The sequence below is a fragment of the Toxorhynchites rutilus genome, chromosome 1 (genome assembly GCF_029784135.1).
Source record: "Toxorhynchites rutilus septentrionalis strain SRP chromosome 1, ASM2978413v1, whole genome shotgun sequence".
Classification (NCBI taxonomy): domain Eukaryota; kingdom Metazoa; phylum Arthropoda; class Insecta; order Diptera; family Culicidae; genus Toxorhynchites; species Toxorhynchites rutilus.
The window spans coordinates 56,143,841-56,164,739 of NC_073744.1; the positions used below are offsets into that span (position 1 = coordinate 56,143,841).

The following is a 20,899-nucleotide window of genomic DNA, read 5'->3' on the forward strand; positions in this document are numbered from 1 at the left end:
AACTTCAATGCCTGTCATCGATGGGAGAGTGACTCTATAGAAGGAGTGACATTTTTTAATCCCCAATAGTACGCCACCAAACGAGTCATTTCGATCGAGGCGAATAATGTTGAAATCGTGGAAATTCAGCTCATCGGCTGAAGAAAGCCATGTTTCACAGAGAGAAAATACATCACAGTTAGAGCTGTGAACTAAAAATTTAAACTGATCTAGTTTAGGAATGATGCTTCTGCAATTCCACTGTATTTCAGTCAAATCCTTGACCTCTTGCACTGAATCAGGCATTTTTCTTTCAAAAATGTTCTCACAATCGGAAGCAAACATAATACTATGCTTTTAAGAGGGTCGTTTATATTTAAAGCATTTAAAATGTTGTCCACCAGGTCAGAAAGCGCAAGCAAGCCAGATTGTGGCTGTTGCCTCGACCGCGAAAAAGGAGCAGACGTGTTGGGTGCTGCTCCGGGAAGTGCTGAGGACCCCTGGTGCGTAGAAGAACCGCTTAAACCAGGAGGTACTTGCTTCGGTCTATTCTCAGCACGTTCGATTCGAGTTTTCATTCCAACTTGGGAAGTTTCGGTTTTCTTTCTGGGGAGTGATGGAAAAGAAGTAATTTTTCTTTTCCTGATGGCACCCTGCGATGTACCGGAACTTCCTGCATTGGGAGCGTCAGCAACAGGCTCGTCGTTCTGCAGAATGGAGTAGGGATTGTCCTGAGTCGTTGGAACGGGACTCTTAAGCATTTCTGCATAAGTCCGCTTGGAACGTTCTTTTAAGGAACGCTTGATTTTTTCCCCTCGTTGTATGTACACCGGGCATTGAGTAAGATCATGAGGAGTCCCGCCGCAATGAAGACACTTGCGCTCTTTCGGGCAAGGATTCTCATCATGGCTCTCTCCACAATCTGCGCAACGTTTTTCGTTGCAACAATAGGCGGCCGTGTGACCGAGTTGCATACATTTGTTGCATTTCATTACCCGGGGTACAAACAACCGAACAGGTAAACGAAGTGCACCTATTGCAACGATTTTTTGCAAATGTTTAATATTATAAATTATAGGTTGTATCGATACCTGTAAATGATGCCAAAATGAATCTAATACCTCAAAGAATGTCTGTGTTTTCATTATTCTATTATTTATAACATAAAAGTTTAGTAAATTTACATTTAAAAATGAAGTGTTCGGAATTTGAAACTGTTCGGAATATGAGACAAAACAGTATTCTCAATTTAAAGTTTCTTGGTTCGGTAAATTTGATCTTTCATTTGAGAACGGAATCAAGATTTGATTGGAAGGGTGACATCCAAAATATCCACCCCGGGTGTAACCCAGTCACGCTAAGCCACTGAATGCAACTGAAGGCAGTTGCAATGAACAAGTGTTGCCATACTAAGGATGGACTCCTGAAATTGACTTCCAAAAGTAGTGAAAAGAGATCTGCATGGAGGCGTACGAATTCGAGTTAGAGTCCTTGTATAACACATTACTATTGCCGCTCGTTGTAATCTCGTCCCGACCGCAGACCAGAGATTCAAGCAGGCACTGCTGATTGCCGGGCACACATTCAATTTCAATAACTTTGGAATTGGTTTTTTTAATGATTCCAAGTTAAAATATTCTCAAATGTTATAGGCAATTTATTCAGACAAAAAAAAAGTGCACCTTGATACAAGCTAGCGGGAAAACAATTGCCCCCCGCCGACGTAAGGTGGCAGTGCAATGGAGACCCACCCCACGATCTCCTCGTGCTTTCATACTCGAGCCGGTGGGATCACTGAACAAAAAGCGGAAGCACGTAACAGGAGCGGAAAATTGCACCAGTAGCGGCGCGCGTGGTGTGCTCTGTAGAACGGATAGCTGCCGGCACAACAACGACGTGTCACAAGTAGCGAGCGAATCAGTCAGTGTGACCACGGCGGACGGAACGGTTCGAAACGACGACGCGCTATATCCGACGCCGTGTGACGTGTTCGCTTCGCCGATGTGACGACAGCTGCTGCTCCGGTGGGGAAGACTATGGATTCAAGTACGATTACATCGTTTGAAGTTCGCGGATGGTAATTAAGCTTTGTGAACTGTTACGGTAGCAGTGGTAGTTTTTTTTTGTTTTCATAGAGCTTTGTGTGTGCGTGTGTGCTTGGTTCATGGCCCGAAGAAAGAACGAAAACATTGGCCATCTCGCGCGTCTCGGATGTGGTGATTTGTCTCCTCGTCGCATTGTATACATTAACTTTTCCCGAGCCGATCTCCAGCAACTCCGGTGCTTCTTCCGTTCTGTCGTCACTTGTTTTCCTTCCGGCGTGCGAATAAGTTCAATCTCACCGTTGTCGTTACCTGGGGAAGTGTGATTTAGTGGATGTTTTTATTTGTTTGGCAATATAGACACGGTGCTTCAGTTCGTGAGTTTCGTGGTCCACTGGGAGAGAGAGAGAGAGAGAGTGTGTGTGTTGATGGGAAATCCATTTAAAGTTGGATCTGTTTTGCTACGGGGATATGTTTCAACAGTGAATGTGATGAATTTTTGAAGTGACGGAAGTACGAGCCGTTCGCTTCGTGGTTCCATGCCAAGCGAGCGTCAGAGAGATTACCCAGTGGAAGTGAAACGAATTCGACACGGGAAAGTGGTGACGATGCTGCGGGAATAGATCACACATGCGGCCATCGAACACAAATCTGGCACCATGATGGACTGGGGTATCCGGCGTAAGTTCGAAATTACACAACATTTCTCCTTCAAACTAAACGCGCTAGATGCTGTGTACATATGTTTCATATTTTCCCCAAGCACTGCGTCGAACGTGCGCCTTCCATAAACAAACAGCGAACGAGAAGAAAGTTTTATTTTGATAAGTTTTGCATACTGTCTTCACTTACTGTGGGGGGTGGTGTAGAGAGCGTGAACGATGTTAGCGCGAAATTCGAAAAAAAACAACAAAATATCAATTGCGAAACGCTGATGGCGTTTGTGTCTGCTCAGTGTGGAGTCATGTCCCGAGTGTAGGCGTGTTTGTCGATGGTGATAGGAGGGAAAATAGCCTCGCCGATGCGTGGCGGGCGCAACCGAGAGAAGAAACAAAAACGCTTCAAAAGATGTACTTACGGAAAAGTACGTCGGCACATGTTCTTGAGATGTATGTGCCATTGTATACGATATGTTCGCCTTATTTCTTGTAATCGATACGCAATTAGGGGTTGAGGCTCTGTTCGAAATTCCACAATATGTTGCTAGCGGTCAATTCCGATTCCTTGAAATACAAAGTATAGACTTCAAAACTGTTTCGATGACATATAGCAACCATAAGTATTGTAATTCATAATAATTGTAGCTGCCGAGTGGGACGATCTTCTTTTTAATCATCATACATTTTGATTGCCGTTGTCTCAAGGATAATGTGGATTTTCCAGTCCGCTGAATTATTAATCAATGTTACACGTTTTCAGTTGTATCCTCAATGTCAAACGTATATGAATTTATTCTGATATCTCAGTTACGGATATACCCATGTGGTAATGGTTTAAAATCGTTGGTGAACCTGGTGAACCTGGTGTGCAAGTTGAAATTGTAATTTTTTTCCGATGGAGAAAACATCATATTCCGGAGAACCTTAGAAATATGTTTATTCCGTTCGATTATACACATTCAGGCGAATTGTGGGTTCCTTCTCAATAAAACGTTTTCTTGTTTCGACGAAAACTATCACACCATTATCTTGATTTGAGTAGATGTAGTGGGCTAACATATCTTTTAACTTTTTTAACTTTTTGTAGACGAACACCATATTTTGTGTCAGTCTACAAAACGCTTGGCGAATCCAATTAACCTTATTAAACAGCTTTCATTTGATTCCTCTTCCCACAAACATATGAAAACGAAAGTTAAGAATCGTTCGTTCCGAGGATGGGGGTAAAACGGACATGTTAAGAGAAACACCAATTATATCTTTGGAAAATCATGTTTCCCAAAACTTCGATGCAGTTTTTTGCAATTCAATATACTGTTTTTCTACTTGATTGGCCAAATATTTTACAAAAAAAGTGTTTTTCATTGTTTTTTTACTCAAATCAAAAAAGACCGAAAATTACAAAAAATTTTTCGATGCGGGTATAATGGACACATAGTGGGGGTAATATGGACAGGTTTGTAATATATGAAGCGTAGAGGTTTACCGATCGCGAGAGGAATAATTTTATTCAACCAAGGTCTGAACTCATCGCGAATGCCCGTCAAATGATGAAAAAATCGAATTAATCCACATAGAAGTGATATCGTGCTTTTCAGCAGTAAAAACGGACAGAACCTCAACTATTTTGCTTTTAGTTCCAGTCAGCTTCTAAATAGTCCACATTTGGCGATTTGATTTCCATTTTAAACATTAAACAGACTTTTCACAGTCCATCTCACTCCTACTGGCAACTGTCCGTTTTACCCCACCAGTAGAATTATTTCAATAACTTAAATTTTCCACTCAAAAATGAATTTACTTTTCCGTACATACCTAATATCGCTTCTCTGTTAACTCACAAACCGAAATATTACCAACAGCGAATTGAATTTTGTTATTAAACCACTCAAAATGCTTAATATCGAAGCAGCTAGAATTACATCCACACGCGGAATCATGTATGATTTTCAGTTTTTGTTCCCTTTTTCCGCTTTTGATATTAGTATTCATTACCATAGAGTGGCTTAAATATTATAGAATAACATTTAGAAGGTGTTCTCATTAACAGAAATCTGAAATTCCTAACTGTAACTATATAAATCAACCACCTGTCCATATTACCCCCACTGTCCGTATTACCTACGGTTCCCCTACAGTTTGCGATTAAGTGTTCCTCCAATTTATTTCAAACAATTAATAAAAAATAAAACGGATGAATGTATCAATATTAAAGTTCACAGAGGTTTTGGCTAAAAATTTATCTGAAAGCATTACAACTTACTACAAAATTTGCAAAATCACAGAAAGTTTTCCATAAACCAGTTCAAGATACCTGTTTTTGACACTTTTTTTTTTAAATCGATGCAGAAAATTGAAACATTTTTTCCGTCAAGGCAACAAATTATCCTCGTACAAAAATCATTTGAAGTTTCAAAACCACCTTTCAGTTTCGCTGCGTTTATTATTTATTAAATTGTCCATCATCGAAGACGAAGCAGTAATTTTTCATTCAAACTGAAATATCTCTGTATTGAAAGGTACTACAGGTACATTCTAGAAACCAAATGAAAGCTTTCAATTAGGTTAATTGGATTCGCTTTGTAACCGAAAGAAATCGTAAAGATCGATATTTTTCTTTCGATTTTTTCGATCTTGGAATGCCTTTCTTCAGTGTACATTGATTTTAATCACACCACCTGACAATCTTTATAATCATAATGTGAACGTTTGGATCGCTTTCGAGGATGTCAAATTAGTGATAGTGAATCTAGGTGAAGCTGCGTGAATGTTTGGTCTAAGATTGGGCGCTATTGGATCAATATTTAGAAGATCGATTTTTTACGATACTTCCTTTCAATTTTTTTTATCTAAGACAAACTTTTTGTATATTTGTTATTCAATATACCTCGGTTTTAATCTCACAAAAGATCGCCTAACAAATTTTACATACATGTTGGCAACGTTTGATCGCTTTGAAGCACTTCAAGCCAAAGCTAACAAAGTCAGATTCATCATTCTTCGATTTAATTGCGTTCAAATTCGGGCAGGACAGCTGCTAAGGGTTGTCGTTGAGTTTCTAGTGATGCTTTTTCAATTATTTTTTAAATTTATTATTCCTCGACCTCGATTTTTTTGTGACCTTCTTGTTTAGAAGTAAAACAAGCTGTTTTTGATTTTAAATAGGATCATGAATTTTTTATTCCATGTTCAAAAACAAAGACAATGTGGGTGTAAAAACATTGGCCATTTAGAACTGTTTAACAGGGATTTAGAAACTATTTTAGGGAAAAGACCTCTTTTCTAGAATGAAGTGATATCATCGATCCGTAAACCCAAATTTCTCGAATTCAAATCCAAAAACTTTACGGTTGACACAAAATTCAGAAAATATCAAGTATTATTAATGATTGTTTATACAAATTACAACAATAATACTTTCTACAAAAATATTAGTCAGTCTTAAAACAAATTGGTTCTCGCAACACAACTTACACAGTGTCTTGAAAGTTTGAAATAAGAACTTAATTAATAGATTTTTATACCTCATCGCCCACCCCCCCCCCCCCCCAAACCATTTTGGTTTATTTCGACCCCTGGGAAACCGATCTCGACCCCAAGGAATCAATGACGACTACTTTTAGAATCCCTGGTTTGTAAGGTTGTGGGAACTAGGCAACGATTCGACTTCAATCTTCAGAGACCATAATTCTTACATGAGGAATAACATTGAAACAGTTGAAAAAATTGACGGCAGTATAGTTGTCACTGTCCGTTAACTGGCTGCCGCTGCCTTGTAAACTCACTTTATTGTGCCTTTGGTTATGTAAAAATCAGAACAATATTTCTACTGCAGCAAAAAAAATATTTAGACTTAAAAACAATTTGACAACAAAACAAAACAAAAAAAACATTTCCTATATTTAAAGATTTTCTTTTTTGGCAATATTTCTCTGTACACCATAGCAAGATGCACTTTCACTATTTATTTATTCAAATTTTTCTCTCGAAGCTATTGAGAATGGCGTGCAAATAAATGAAAAGTACGCTTTCAACCATAGATTGTATACTGAATCACAAAAAAAGTTAAAAAATGCTTAAACTTCTTTTTTTGATACTCTATACAAAATTCCCAAGAGCTGGTGATTTGGTTTGGGGGCACTTCTTACTTCCATACCCAGCCAGGCCCTTTATTTTGATATTCTTTAATCAAAACATGTATGAATTCGTACATTACCCTTTTTGACTAATTTTCTTAGGTCAGTTTTTGAGTGAGAACTTTGTTTTAATGCCAATGACCAGTCGAATTTGCATGAAATGCTATAACATTTAGATTGGATTGATGACCTTTTTGACAAAAGTTCATATTTTAACATTGTTTAAAATTTACAGCACTGCTACTGATTCTGGATGTTAGATTTTATATATTTTTATATAGTTTATTCAGATTTCGATTTTTTTTAGTTTAAATATAACATTACCAATCGGTTCACTTGTTTAAATTGCAATGCAAATAATAATAGCTTAGTCTTGTGGAAAAATTGCATTTTTTTTTTCTGCTATGGAATGAAATTCTGGGCGAATTTCGTTGTAATTCCGACAATCAGCTAAGTGACTGCAGTAGCGGAGCCGTGGTTCGAAAAAATACAGTTGGGTTCGCTCATCGTACCTTGCTTTCCTTAGAATTTACGTTATTTGACTGTTCTTCCACGAAAGCCACCGTTTGTGGGCGTAATTTTGTAGATGCGGTTTCGGTTTTAATTGTGAATAATGCTAATGGTTAACTTGGTTCATGATAGGCTTGTGGTTGCCCTTATTTTTTTTCATGGTATTAGGCGATATCACGCTCGGTTTCGGTTGGTACGTAGTTCTGTCCTCATGGATGCATGTTTATAATGAAGACATATTGGACATATTGCATGAATATGACATGATTCCGCTTTCATGCAAAGATGCTTCATCTCGATTTGGGTTCAGCCATCCCACATTCGGCGACGAAACTCCATCCTTTGTCACTGTAAATTTTTGATATAACGAAGAGAATCGTGGTCGCTGTTCACCCTTAGGCGATAGTTAATGGTTGCTCGATTTTCAAAAGGCTTTCAGAGAAGCATATAAAAATCTAATAGAAATGGTACAAATATAGCGAAACACGAAACTTTCGTGAGCTGTCGGAACTAAAACTTGTGAATACAAAATAAGTAATTCAATTGCCCATTATCAAATTTACATGAACTTTCATTATCCAATATAAACCATGAATTGTTCAATTTCTGTTTTTTCTTCAAAATTCTTAAGGTTCGAGAATTCAGGCAATCAGTATACCCCATCGACCTAAACAAGGGAAAATCAGAAGAAGACAATGTCCCGCCAAGAACGGTCCCATATCGGCTCATTTATAAAAGTCTTCGACCCAATTTTCATAGGAGAAATGGGGGTAAGACGGACATGTTAAGAATAACTTCAATTGTATCGTTGCAGTTTTTTACAGTTCAATATACTGGTTTTCGAAATAATTGGAAAAATGTTTTATAAAAATTTGTTTTCCCATGCCTTTTTACTGAAATTAAAACAAGCCGAAAAGTAGAACATGTTTATCGATGCGGGTATAATGGACATGTAGTGGGGGGAATATGGACAGGTTAATAATAGCGTAGCGTAGAAGTTTATCGCTCGCGAGAGGAATAATTTCGCTCTCTCTCTCTCAGTGTTTGTGTGTCCAGTAACTGAAATAGAACGAAAAGAGAAAGCAATATAAAAAAGAGTTCAATATTCTTCCGTTCACTTTCCATTATGCATTGAATGTGATTATGGATGTGACTGTCCATTTCAACCAGTGCAATTATTCCAATAATTTAAATTTACCACTTACGAAAGAATTTACTTTTCCGTACATACCTAATATCGCTTCTCTGTCAACTCTTAAAGCGAAGTATAACCATCACCGAATTGAATTTTGCAATTAAACCACTCAAAATTCTTAATATCGAAGCCGCAAAAAATTACATCCACACACGGAATCATGTTTGATTCTCGGTTTTTGTTTCCATATTTCACTTTTAATCAGTATTCGTTGTCAAAAGATGGTTTACATATTATAGAATAGCATGTAGAAGGAGTTCCCACCGATAGAAATTTGGAATTCATAATGCAACTATACAAATCAACCACCTGTCCATTATACCCCCACTGTCCGTTTTACCCGCGGTTCCCCTGCGTACATTTGATGGGTTTCTCCTATACTTGTCTTAATTGATCATTTTTGAATCGATTATCAATAACCCCTTCCGGAGTGATTTGCCCCAAACTTTTGGGTGTAATTGATAGGAAGACCACTGTTACTGTTTCAGAGTCTCTGATCACAATAGTGTATCTTATCGTATATTTTTTATGTATAAAATCTTTTTTTGTATTTTTCTAAGTGAGACGATTACGATAACTGGTCATTTAAGAAGTATACGCGGATTATTTTAAAATTTGTTTCAATCTTAACACGTTGGCTGCCACGTCAGTCACCGGTGACTGACACTGAGTTTTCGTTCAGGCCGCGTCAGTCATCGGTGACACACAGTATAACATATGATTATAAAGGTATATAATATAAGCATATAAGCTCATAAGCATTCCCTTTCGAACAGAAATACTTTCCACTACGATCAGATACGATGGTTCTAATACGTTTAAAAATGTCCATCCAATGGCTTTTAAACCGGGGCATTCGACGTGTTCATCAAATATATTTTGGCCATTATTGTTTAGAATTTTTAGCCATTTTCGGGTCGTTTCATAATTCTATTATGTAACACATATATTCAAAAAACATCCATTTGATTTGCATCTGTTGTTCAACATTTCCTCAAATAAAGAAAGGAAAGATTTTTAACAAAAAAAATTATTTTGTTACATCTCTTGATAGCAAATAAATTCATTCAATATAACATAAAAAAGCAACAAACATACGATGATAAAATAATAATTGAGGGGCTTATAATGAAAGGGGTGTAAGTGATTTGATCGATTTCTCTACATCGACCCTCTCTTTTGGTCATAACTTAGCTGCAAATACATTCACAGTTGTATTTGACAATGTAGAAGATTAGAGCTGAACCAGCCTTTGGCTGAAAATCTCTTTAATAAAGAAAGAAAAAAAATGTGGAAGATAGGTCAGAACATCATCTATCGGATTCTATAGCGAACTTAAATTGGAACATTTTTTGCAGTTGAGTTATTAACTAAAGAAAAAGTTGATGAAGAGAAATCGATCAAGTCACTTACACCCCTTGCATTCAAAGGCCCTCAATTGAAATCATAAAATTTAATACTCTGAAGAAAGCCTAAATTATGAATGGATCAATATGATGACAGTAAACTCAAGTAATGAAAAATTCAACATCCATTTGAAAATTCGATTTTTTTCATTCAAAAATTGTGATTTCCAAAATCGGACAAACCATGATCATTTTTTGGACAAATCATGATCAGAGGTGGACAAACCATGATCATAATTTGTCTTTGAAGAAAATGGTTAAAAACATAAAATACTAGAGGCAACTAGAGGCTTTTCAACAAACCCAAACTCGACTTGATTACATGTGATTTTCATGTAGAAAAATCGATTTGGGTGTAAAAGCACCCAAAATCGTACAAACCAACATCATTTACCTTACTAATAAAAAAAGAATCTGTATTTCATACATGATGTGTTATTTTGTGTTTATTCAAAACACTCTGAACAGCCATTCCATTAAAAAGACATACAATAAAAAAAAAGCTCTAATATCACTCAAACTTCGTATATTCGTTTTCAAAAAATGTGTTTTTTTCATTTCGCCTTTCAAAATTGGCCTGAAAATCTGTTTTTTTTTTAACTTTTGAACTGTTTTTCTCGAACGAAAACATTTTAGGTTTTCCAGAAAAAAATATCATATGACACCTCGAATGTCTGCTCTTATTTGAACGTTTGTTTGGTTTTTGTGGTTCCCAATGTGTCAAGAACTAATGGATCATCCTAATTTTTTTATATCTGAAAGCTGATACTTTTTTATACGATATATCTAAATTTCAAAAAATGTGTTTTTTTCATTTCGCCTTTCAAAATTGGCCTGAAAATCTGTTTTTTTTTAACTTTTGAACTGTTTTTCTCGAACGAAAACATTTTAGGTTTTCCAGAAAAAAATATCATATGACACCTCGAATGTCTGCTCTTATTTGAACGTTTGTTTGGTTTTTGTGGTTCCCAATGTGTCAAGAACTAATGGATCATCCTAATTTTTTTATATCTGAAAGCTGATACTTTTTTATACGATATATCTAAATTTCAGTAATGCTCACTTTTTTCTGTTCTCGAGTTATATAATTTTCATCCATTTTTATGCTGATTTGGAAAAATCTACTTGTTTTTCTAAATTTCTAAATTTTAAACTACCTGACCAGTTTTTGATTATTTTACACTGAATAATCTTTTTTTGCGATTAATGCGTAATCGATGCAAAAATCGCGTAAAATAAAATCTTGAAATCGCGTAAACAGAATCCAATGTGCTTGAAATTGAAAAAAAATTCTACAAAAAAATTTGTCTCCAAAACTTTAATACCCACAAAATGTTAATCAAAGAATGAAATGTAGAAAAATGTAGAAAAAATTAATTTTAAATACTGAAAAATCTAATAAAAAAAATGTTACTCTGAGAAAAAGATTCCTTAAAAATTTGAAAATCAGTTGTCCAAAAAACGTATTTTTTTTAATTCATTAAAAAAATTACATAAATAGCCCATACAATTACCAATAAGCCGTCCTAGCATCGGAAAATGTATACTTCTTCATGTTTTCTTTGAGAAAATTAATACTGATCCTAACTTTGTTTAAAGTGAGGAAAGCGATATGTGACATATGTTTTAGATCTTATTCAAATGTGGACTTTTGTCGAAGACGCCAACTTTCTATCTTTTATAGTTTTTGGTATATATGGAATTTTTGACTCCTGAAAAAATAATGCTCCATAACTCTTAACATTTTTGTGTGTGAATTTCGCGCTCGACATGTTTCGAAATATAGAAAATAGCTTACAGAACATGTCGATCGCACAAACAAGTTGCGAGTAAAACATAAATAGTAATTTTTTGAAGAAAACATGAAAAAATTGTCATGGAAACTCTTTCTCTGTACCAGTGCTCTTCTTTCGATACATGGGTGGCTTGTTGGTAATTGTAATGTCTATTCATATAATTTTTGTTCAGAATTTTTAAACAAACATTTTTTTGAGAAAAATGATTTTTAGTTTGCAACTACATTTCCTACACTTCATTCTTTGACCAAAACTGTGTCGGTATTAAAGTTTCTGAGATAGAAGTGTTCTAAAACTGAGACAAAAACTTTGGCCTTTTTCAAGAAGAAATGTAATTCTTTTTTGATAACAAGTTACTTAACTGACCAATGTTTTTACACCCACAACGTTTCACAACAATTCGAGATGGTGTTTTCAAACCGCGTGACCAAAATTTCAAATGAAAGGAGATTGAATGGAGTTTAATTTAAAAATGTGTCAGTTTTCCAATAATATGCAAAGCAAAGCTTTCCTTGTTGTTCACATCTGAAAAATCATAAAAACCTTTTTTTTTAAATATTCGTCTAGAAATCATTCGGGACATAGTTTCCTAGAAAGTTCATCTACATTCCTTTCTTTTGAAGTAAAAAAGATGAAAAATTGATTGAGCGATTTAAAGCTTACAATTTTTGAAAAATGGGTACAGGTAAACTTGATTTTGTGTTTTCATTTTTTTAATCGGTTTCTCCTTTGAGCGATTTTATTAATCAATCAAAACAGGAATCGCACAAATAATAGATTCTCACGAAACAGGTCTCACCGACGATGAATCGCTCAAAAACTGATTTTTATAATATTTTCATAATATATATTTTTAAAAGTATAATTTTATAATATTATTTTTATAATATCATTATATATTATTTTTACAATATCACACCACATTTTATTACATATTATTTTTGCAAACGGGCTGCTCTTTCGCGTTAATTCTACGATCAATCTAATATAAAAAATCGAAAAAAAATTTCGATGCCAAATGACTTAAAAATGTATGAAAGGTTTAGATTTGGTGTTATTCCGATTTTTTTTTGCCGGAAATCGATCTTCTAGGACTTAACCTGGGTGGAAATGAATGGATGGAAAGAATACATCATGCATCAAAGCATTAGTCAAAATTTTTTTTCGATATAATACCAGATCTCGACGTATCATGCAATTTGAAGACATTTGGCACCGAAAACATTTTTTCGATTTTCCTAATTTCATGTGCCCCTCCCCCCTTGGAAGATTTTCGAGGATCAGAAGAAAAAAAGACGGGTGGGTAATGTCGGGGACATAACCGGAGTGACGTAGGACTATACAAAGGGGACAGCTTTTGCTAAATATATATTTCGAATATATTTTTTTATGTTCTTCTCCTACGTGAATACCTACCTATCTACCTGAAAAATGGATTAGTTTACTGTTTACTCTTCATGAACATGTTGGGGGTTCTGAAAAGAACCTTTGGTGTTGTGTTTTTGCGTTTTTGTTTACAAACTTGATTCTTGTTTTTTTTTCTGAAGGCTTTGTACTTATTAAATGTCCAACGCCGGGCATCTTTCGGCGTATGCACATATCGTACAATCAAAATGATGGCTGTGATAGGGAATTCATAGGTGGTTATCAGCTCATTCACTATCATATATTTCACTATTGAGTACATTACCGTACCTTAAACTGTGGTTTCGGAGACGAATGAATTGTAAGATTTGTAGTCTCCGCAAACAAAGTAAATAAAAATGAAAAAGAACTGAGGTTTTGGAGACGAACTCTATGATCTGTCGAGAAATAAACAAGCTAGAAGCGTTCTGAAAAACCAACAGTAAATACAGGGACGGATGACCTTCGGATTAAAGTCCTTTAAAATAAGAACAGAGCAGCAGGAAATACATAGCTCATCATGTTGCTCCTTAGTTAATTTTCTATACAATGCAGATGTAACGTCAGTCAATTTTCAACATCATTTATCAACCAAAGAAAGCAGTTCTTGCTACCGAGAAAATTTGTTAATGCCATCCTGCATACAATGTGTTGTAATTTGAAGCCACAAGCACAAGAAGAATAAGCATAAACAAAATAAATCAGTTTATATTATATGTCATATTATGTCACTTTAGAATGCATTGGTATTGTGAATAACTTTTAATAACTCTTCTTTGAATGGTTTAATGGCCCTGAAAAGCGCGGTGTTTTACGGTGGCTGGTTTTGCCACCAAAGCAGTCTGTATAAACAAACTTTTTCCTTCATCTACCTGCTGCCGTTTTGCGATTGCGTTTGCCACTCGCTGAAACTAGTTGTTGCCTCCGAACCGAATGTGCTCTGTTCTGTAGGCGGGTTTTCTTATTGTCGTGAGCAGCTTTGCAAGCCAACTCGAGCACTTCGGCGGCCGAAATTCTATAACCGCTATTAGGTATACTGGTGCTCCGGCACCAATCCGTTGATGCGATGTGATGTGAAATGATGCCATACAACCACACTGATTTACGGTTTGAAAGAGAATGATATATTTTTCAGCGGATCCGCGCGTTTTGTACTTTAGCGGTACACACTCACAGGATAGAGACAAATCGGCAGACTCAGCCAAAGGGGCGAGTCCAACGAGAGCGTTAAAAGGCAGCGATGGCAAAAAAATACATTCATTACGATTTGTTCGCTCGTTGAATTCACATGCAGGCTAAAAAGGGTCCTTTTCACCCAGCAAACATTAAGTCGTATGAATAGCTATAATTTGAGGCGATATACATACAACCAAGACACATTTGTATGATATATGATGCAGATAACTAGCATATACAAACAAAAGTGGAGGCGATATACGTATATGCCATATTTTGTACGCATATAAAGCCGTATATAACGATATGCGATGCTTTTTGGACTGATATGCGATTTGATACGACAACGTTACCACTCAATCCATCGATGACATGGAAAATCGCGTTTTTGCATTTTATGCGATTATAGATATATATGATCGATATTTTGATTGATATTTTATGCGATTGTGATTTGATACGAAATTATATGTGACTTATCATGTGCAAAGTTATATGATTTAATGTTTGCTGGGCAGGATCACAAAATTATCTTCAATCTGAAGAGTTTATTGTTTTGTTATCACTTGATATCCCCATCTTGTTCGGCTAAACCTTTCTGTTTAGCGATTGCGTTTGCCACTCGCCACAGCTTTCACAGTTGGAAAATTTCTTCCCATCCAGCTTGGGACATATTGTACAGTAAATTACTTTCAATGGCACGTCGCATTACCGCCACTCAGTGTCGGTAATTTTGGAGGTAATTTTAACCTGTAATTGAACATTTGCGATGACAGTGGTACAGTGTCGACTTTCAATGTGGGGTCATAATTTGGACCCCGAACTCTATGTTTACAAAAATGTCTAACTAAAAATGCCGCATTACAGGTCCGTCCAATTAGCTAAATGTCGAGATAAGTGTAAATTACTGTACTTTCAATCTGGAAGCAATTTGAGAATCGGTGAAAATCAATAAGCTCAGAACAACTGCCAAATTCACATACTCATCATATCCTGGCAAACAAATTGTGAAAAAATCAATTTGTGTGTATTATTATTTTGGATAATGTTTTAGAAAGCATTGAACTGTATTTCCTAAACTCTTTTTTGGAAGGTTTAATGGCCCTGAAAAGCGCCTTGTTTTATGGAATGGTTCCAATTTAGAAAACTTAGTACTCGTGGTTTTGAAAAAAAAAAACCATTTCGAACGCCCTCGATTCCGCCTTGTTCTGGATTTGCCACCAAAGCAGTTTGTACAAAGAACAAACTTTTTTCTTCTGCTACCAGCTGCCGTTTTGCGATTGCGTTTGCCACTCGCCACTCGCTGTAACTGCCTGTTGTCTTGATGTCCACCGAATGTGTTCTGATCCGAATGCAGTTTTTCTTATCGTCTCGAGCAGCTTTGTCAAAAAATTGGGCGCTTTGAGGCACCCCTAAATCATGTCCGATTGAGCCTCCTCACCCACAAACTTATGAAAATGAAAGTAACGAATCGTTCATTCCGTGGGTACGCTTCACATTTTGTGCTTCTGGTGCAATTTGCTAAACGTATCGATATGACGTACCGATAATTATTTATTGAATTATTCATCATTAAAGACGAAGCAGCAATTTTCCATTAAAACAAAAATATCTCTATCTATTGAAAAGTCTTACAGGAACGTTCTAAGAATCGAATGAGAGCTTGTTGATAAGGTCAATTGGCTTAGTTGACTTGGTTAACAAAAAATTATATAAAAATTTGAAACCACAAAAAAAAATGAAAAAAATCAGAAAAAAATTCTTGTTTTTTTATTTCTTCCCGACAGTTTTGACACACAAAGATAAAAATGTGTTCCATATTCCGAAACTTGATAGTTAAAGTTTCAAAATGACCGTTTTCATGCGTTGCGTGTTCATGCGAAGTTACAACATTTCAAAAATCTCTGTTCCTCAATTTTGTTTCGTCGAGTGTAGATAGACAAAGGTTTTGAACTGTAAGAGTTTCCGTACCCACTTCTTTTCTACGTCTTCCTAGATGATCCGTTTGTTCGCTGTCCATTTCATAAATTACTGACAAACAAACATCAGCTACCATGCTTATGACTAGTGGGGAGAGCTTTCTGCCGCAGAGGTGAAATCGTTGAACAACTAGTCCATCAAGTTTACCTCCGACATTGTATTTGTATATTTGTAAGTTTTGTTTTCCTCTTTCCCCCTCCCACACTTCTCCGAATCAGGTGGCGTTGGGTGGCTCGTCTACTATGGAAATACAACCCGGCCCATTTATTGCTGAAACTAAATGTATTTCCCCCCTTTTTTATATTTTCAATCCCCAAGCAGCATAATACCAGGAATGCCACTTATTGTAATTTACCTTTCTAGCCTACATGAGGGGTGGAGAGAGGGATTGGTTACCGCATGCGAAAATATGTTCACGACGCGCGGGGTGGTGGGGTAGCTTATCGATTTTACATTGTGTCCATGTGGAGCTGCGTCGTCTATGGCTAATGGCACGTTTGTTGCTAGCATAACAAGCGCAGCGCGATTACTGAGAAACTTCGGAACCTTTGATAAACACTAAACTAGTTCGAGGCCATCAGGTGACAAACGAACTAAACGGTATTTTGGTTCGGCTGCTCAACGTTTTGTCAACACAATTGGGAATTGATGTTGTTTTGGGAGCGAAATGTCTCACCAATTTGTTGACCGACAGATAGCGATGAACGATTACGACGATGCATTGTCGAAAATTTAGGCCGATTTGGGGCTTGTCATATGTAGAATTTTTCGGGAATGCTATAATGGTTGTCAATTTCGAGAAGAATGATTGTGCAATAAGCGATGACATTGATGATGGCGAGTATCGAAATACCTTTCCACCTAATGTGAGTTGTTTTCTGTCCGTGGAAAAACGATTGCCAGTTGAGCAATTTCATCTTCATCAATTTCTATGAGATGGAAGTTCTGAAGAATATGTTTCAAGTGTAACTGCTACTTGAATTTCTTCTTCGCTATTTCAACAACAACAAAAACTGCTCCACCAGGCAATTGCATGATGATGCATTTCTCTCTCATCCATCTATGTAATGAAATGAAATAAAAAAATATTTGCTGCGCTCTAAACGATGCCAAGTGAATACTCCAAATATGACTGGAACCATTTTTCATTGCCAACGTTAGCGAGTTTTTTGACAAAACGATCCAGAGATGTGTTATGACGTGAGACAATAGTGCACGCGAAAACTTCAGCACTGAAAGTAACAGCTGAGATGCTAACGAAACTGGAGCCATCGCACTTCTACACGGTGATGAGAGGAGGTTGTGTAGCTTCAATAATGCGAGGGTGGCATCACTTAAACCTCTCAAGTTCAGCTTACACTTCCATTAGGAAGCAGTGGTTTTGAGCTACACCTTCGTAGTTAATTTTGCCTGTACCGCACTCTGCATCATCACAGTGTGATGATGCAGAGTACTTTGCGCATTATCGACAGCACCATTTGCACTAAGTATCCCCGTGGTTTCTAATGATGGGGATCCACGATTCCTACGCATTGTGCGCGTTTTAAGGCCACGAAGGACGAGAGAAAGATGTTCCTGGCGCAGTAGACGAGAATCGCAAAATCAACACAACATAAATTCGTTAAGCAAATGAAAGCACAAATTCAGCCAGCGAGGGTGGAAAATAACGGAAACACAAACAACATTAGAGCAGCGATGCTTCGTGTTTCTTCGAGCCATTTGGTATTCAACCCATAGGTACCTATGTACGTATGGTGGCAGAAAGTTTAACTTTGCATCACGATCCCCGCGATGGCAAATCAACACTCGAATTATTCTGGTACACTGAGTTTGGGCATAAGTGGCGTGAGTAAATTGTGGCCGCCAAGAACATTATTTTGCACGTTACATTAGGCGTCCTCAAGTCAAACCAAAACTGTTTTGCTGTTCTGTGCTCGTTTATTTTGTGAACGAATATGGGATGTTTTTTTTGGGTGCAGATTCATGATTTTTACTTACAATGAATATAGCAACAATATATTAGGCTGTCAAAAAAGTCCTGCTGTATTTTTTTTGAATTTTCATTTGTTCATAAAATTAGTTACAATCATCTGTTTTAAGTCAAATATGCGCCGTTTTGTTCGATGACTTGTTTCCAACGAGATGCCAACTTCATAACACCCCTGTTATAGAAGCTCGCTTCCTTATTGGCAAAAAACTCGGATAGCCAATTTTCACAGGCCTCTTTTGTGGCTAACTTCTGACTACCTAGCTCGTTCGCCATGGACAAAAACAGGTGGTAGTCACTTGGTGCAAGGTCCGGACTATACGGCGGATGCAAAAGAACCTCCCATCCGAGCTCCCGGAGCTTCTGGCGCGTCACCAAAGAAGTGTGTGGCCTGGCGTTGTCCTGATGGAAGACAATGCGGCCTCTGTTTATCAAAGATGGCCTCTTCTTCATGAGTGCTACCTTCAAGCGGTCCAGTTGTTGGCAGTACAGGTCCGAATTGAGCGTTTGGCCATAGGGAAGCAGCTCATAATAGATTATTCCTTGACAATCCCACCAAACACACAGCAGAACCTTCCTGGCCATTAATGAGGGCTTGACCACCGTCTGAGCCGCTTCAGCGGGCTTCGACCACGACCGTTTGCGCTTCACGTTGTCGTAAGTGACCCACTTTTCATCGCCAGTCACCATCCGCTTCAGAAACGGGTAGATTTTGTTGCGATTCAGCAGCGATTCACATGCGTCGATACGGTCAAAGATGTTTTATTGCGTCAACGTGTGTGGCATCCATACATCGAACTTCTTTGTGAATCCAAGCTTATTCAAATGGTTAATAACGGTTTGATGACTTATCCCCAGCTCTTGGCCGATGCTACGACCGATGCTACGGTGGAAATGGAAACTGTATCGGGTCCATAAACTGCACAAATTTTATTGGCAGCTTGAGATGCATTTTTGCCTTTGTCATAGTAGTACTGTAAAATATGTCGGATTTTCTCTTTATTTTGCTCAATATTTGCGACACTATAACTCACGAACGACTTAACCAAACGAAACACTGTCAAGGACTATATTATAGCGCGCAAAAATACCTTTCCAACAAGCTATAGTATGACTCGATACAATGAATACAACTAGAACTTCGCGCCTACGACACCTCGCGGAAATACCGCAGGACTTTTTTGACAGCCTAATATTACATTGAGTTTGTTAAAATTTGAGTGTTTGAAATATTGCAGAAGTTATTAACGGTAATAATTCGCAAGCTTACACTTGGTGTGAAGGCTTCAGAAGTGGATGTAAAGTTGTTTTTTGATGTAGAACTACGTCTTTTAGGAAGGGTGTCAAATCAGAAAACAGGTCACGTTTTTGTGAAATAAAGTTAACTTTAATAACTATTTTCACCTTGAACGAATTCTCATGATTTGCATACCAATCGAATCGAAAATTCTCTAAGATTGGTTTTATATGATATACATTACAATTCGCTAATCTCTAAACGGTTTGAATTCATGAAAACTGGAAGAATTTCCTTTTTCTCATATATTTGTTCTGCCGATCTGTGTGCTAACCCTACCCGTATTTCGAATGCTTATAACTTGAACATTTCTTAACAGTTCGGAAACATTTTTGCATCAATTGACACGAAATATTTCTCCGCGTCTATCACGATTAATAAAAAGTTAGTTTTTCATGAGATGAACAATTGAATAACTGTAAAATGTCAACCGTTATCTTAACGCCCTAACTGGCAAGTTTTGATTGGCCCGATTTACGGTTTCCCCAACACAGACTTCTAAATCGATGTACCTGTGGAAATCCGCTTTGCAAATAAACATGCAAGTCGGGGGTATTTTTGTTCCCACCGAGCTGTGTTTCCCTAACACGGACTTCCAAATCATTGTGCCTGAGGGAATCCGCTTTGCAAATATACATGAAAGTCGGGGGTATTTTTGTTCCCACCGAGCTGTGTTTCCCTGACACGGACTTCTAAATTAATGCTAAATTAATGGAATCCACTTTGCAAATACAAGCAAGGGGGTATTTTTTGGTGTTGAGTACTTTTGTACTCGCTTATCGTTGTGCAGACCGGGATATGTTTCCGTAAAACGTACTTTCATACTGAAAAGCCTGGGTAAATCGTCATTTCAGATACTAGAGGTGAATGAACTTTCGCGGTTCGAGAACTACGTAAACATGAGATGTGCAATAATTTCAGAGGGAAATGTAAAATACAATGATCGTTAATACGTTTGACAATTCTTCCGTTCACATATGTTGGTTGTCCTAGGCATCTTATCAAACGTAAAAGGACATTCATCAAATTTGCTTGTAACGAAGAACATAATCTGTTACAAAAATTTCGATGCATTCTAAGATGATATTCGAAGTGGTAAACAAGTGGATTGCATAATATAATTGCGTAGTTCTACATCGAAAATATGCTGTCGTTTCCTAGATACAACATCTTACCTTTTTTTTTCAAAGCGTTTATATATCAGACTCAATTACGGTAAATGATGTTGGTTTTGTCCGAATTTTGGTGTTTTCACGCAACTAGTAAATGCAAATCGATTTTCTTCATGAAAATCACATCTAATCAAGGCGAGTTTGGGTTTTTGAAATGCCA

At 37.0% G+C, this 20,899-nt stretch overlaps 1 protein-coding gene across 16 annotated transcripts in view; it reads left to right on the forward strand.

The window, feature by feature from the left end:
* Positions 1-20,899, forward strand: part of LOC129762197 (afadin) — a 294,629-nt gene that overhangs the window by 140,513 nt on the left and 133,217 nt on the right. Inside the window, exon 2 of one of the 16 annotated variants that reach the window (XM_055760242.1) lies at positions 2,505-2,702. The exons of 14 other annotated variants lie outside the window; for them this stretch is intronic. In XM_055760242.1, the coding sequence (XP_055616217.1) occupies positions 2,681-2,702 (22 nt within the window). In that variant the 5' untranslated portion in view covers positions 2,505-2,680. Of the gene's footprint in view, positions 1-1,898; positions 2,703-20,899 lie in introns of those variants that run through there. One more of the 16 variants, XM_055760241.1, reaches the window with a different exon arrangement.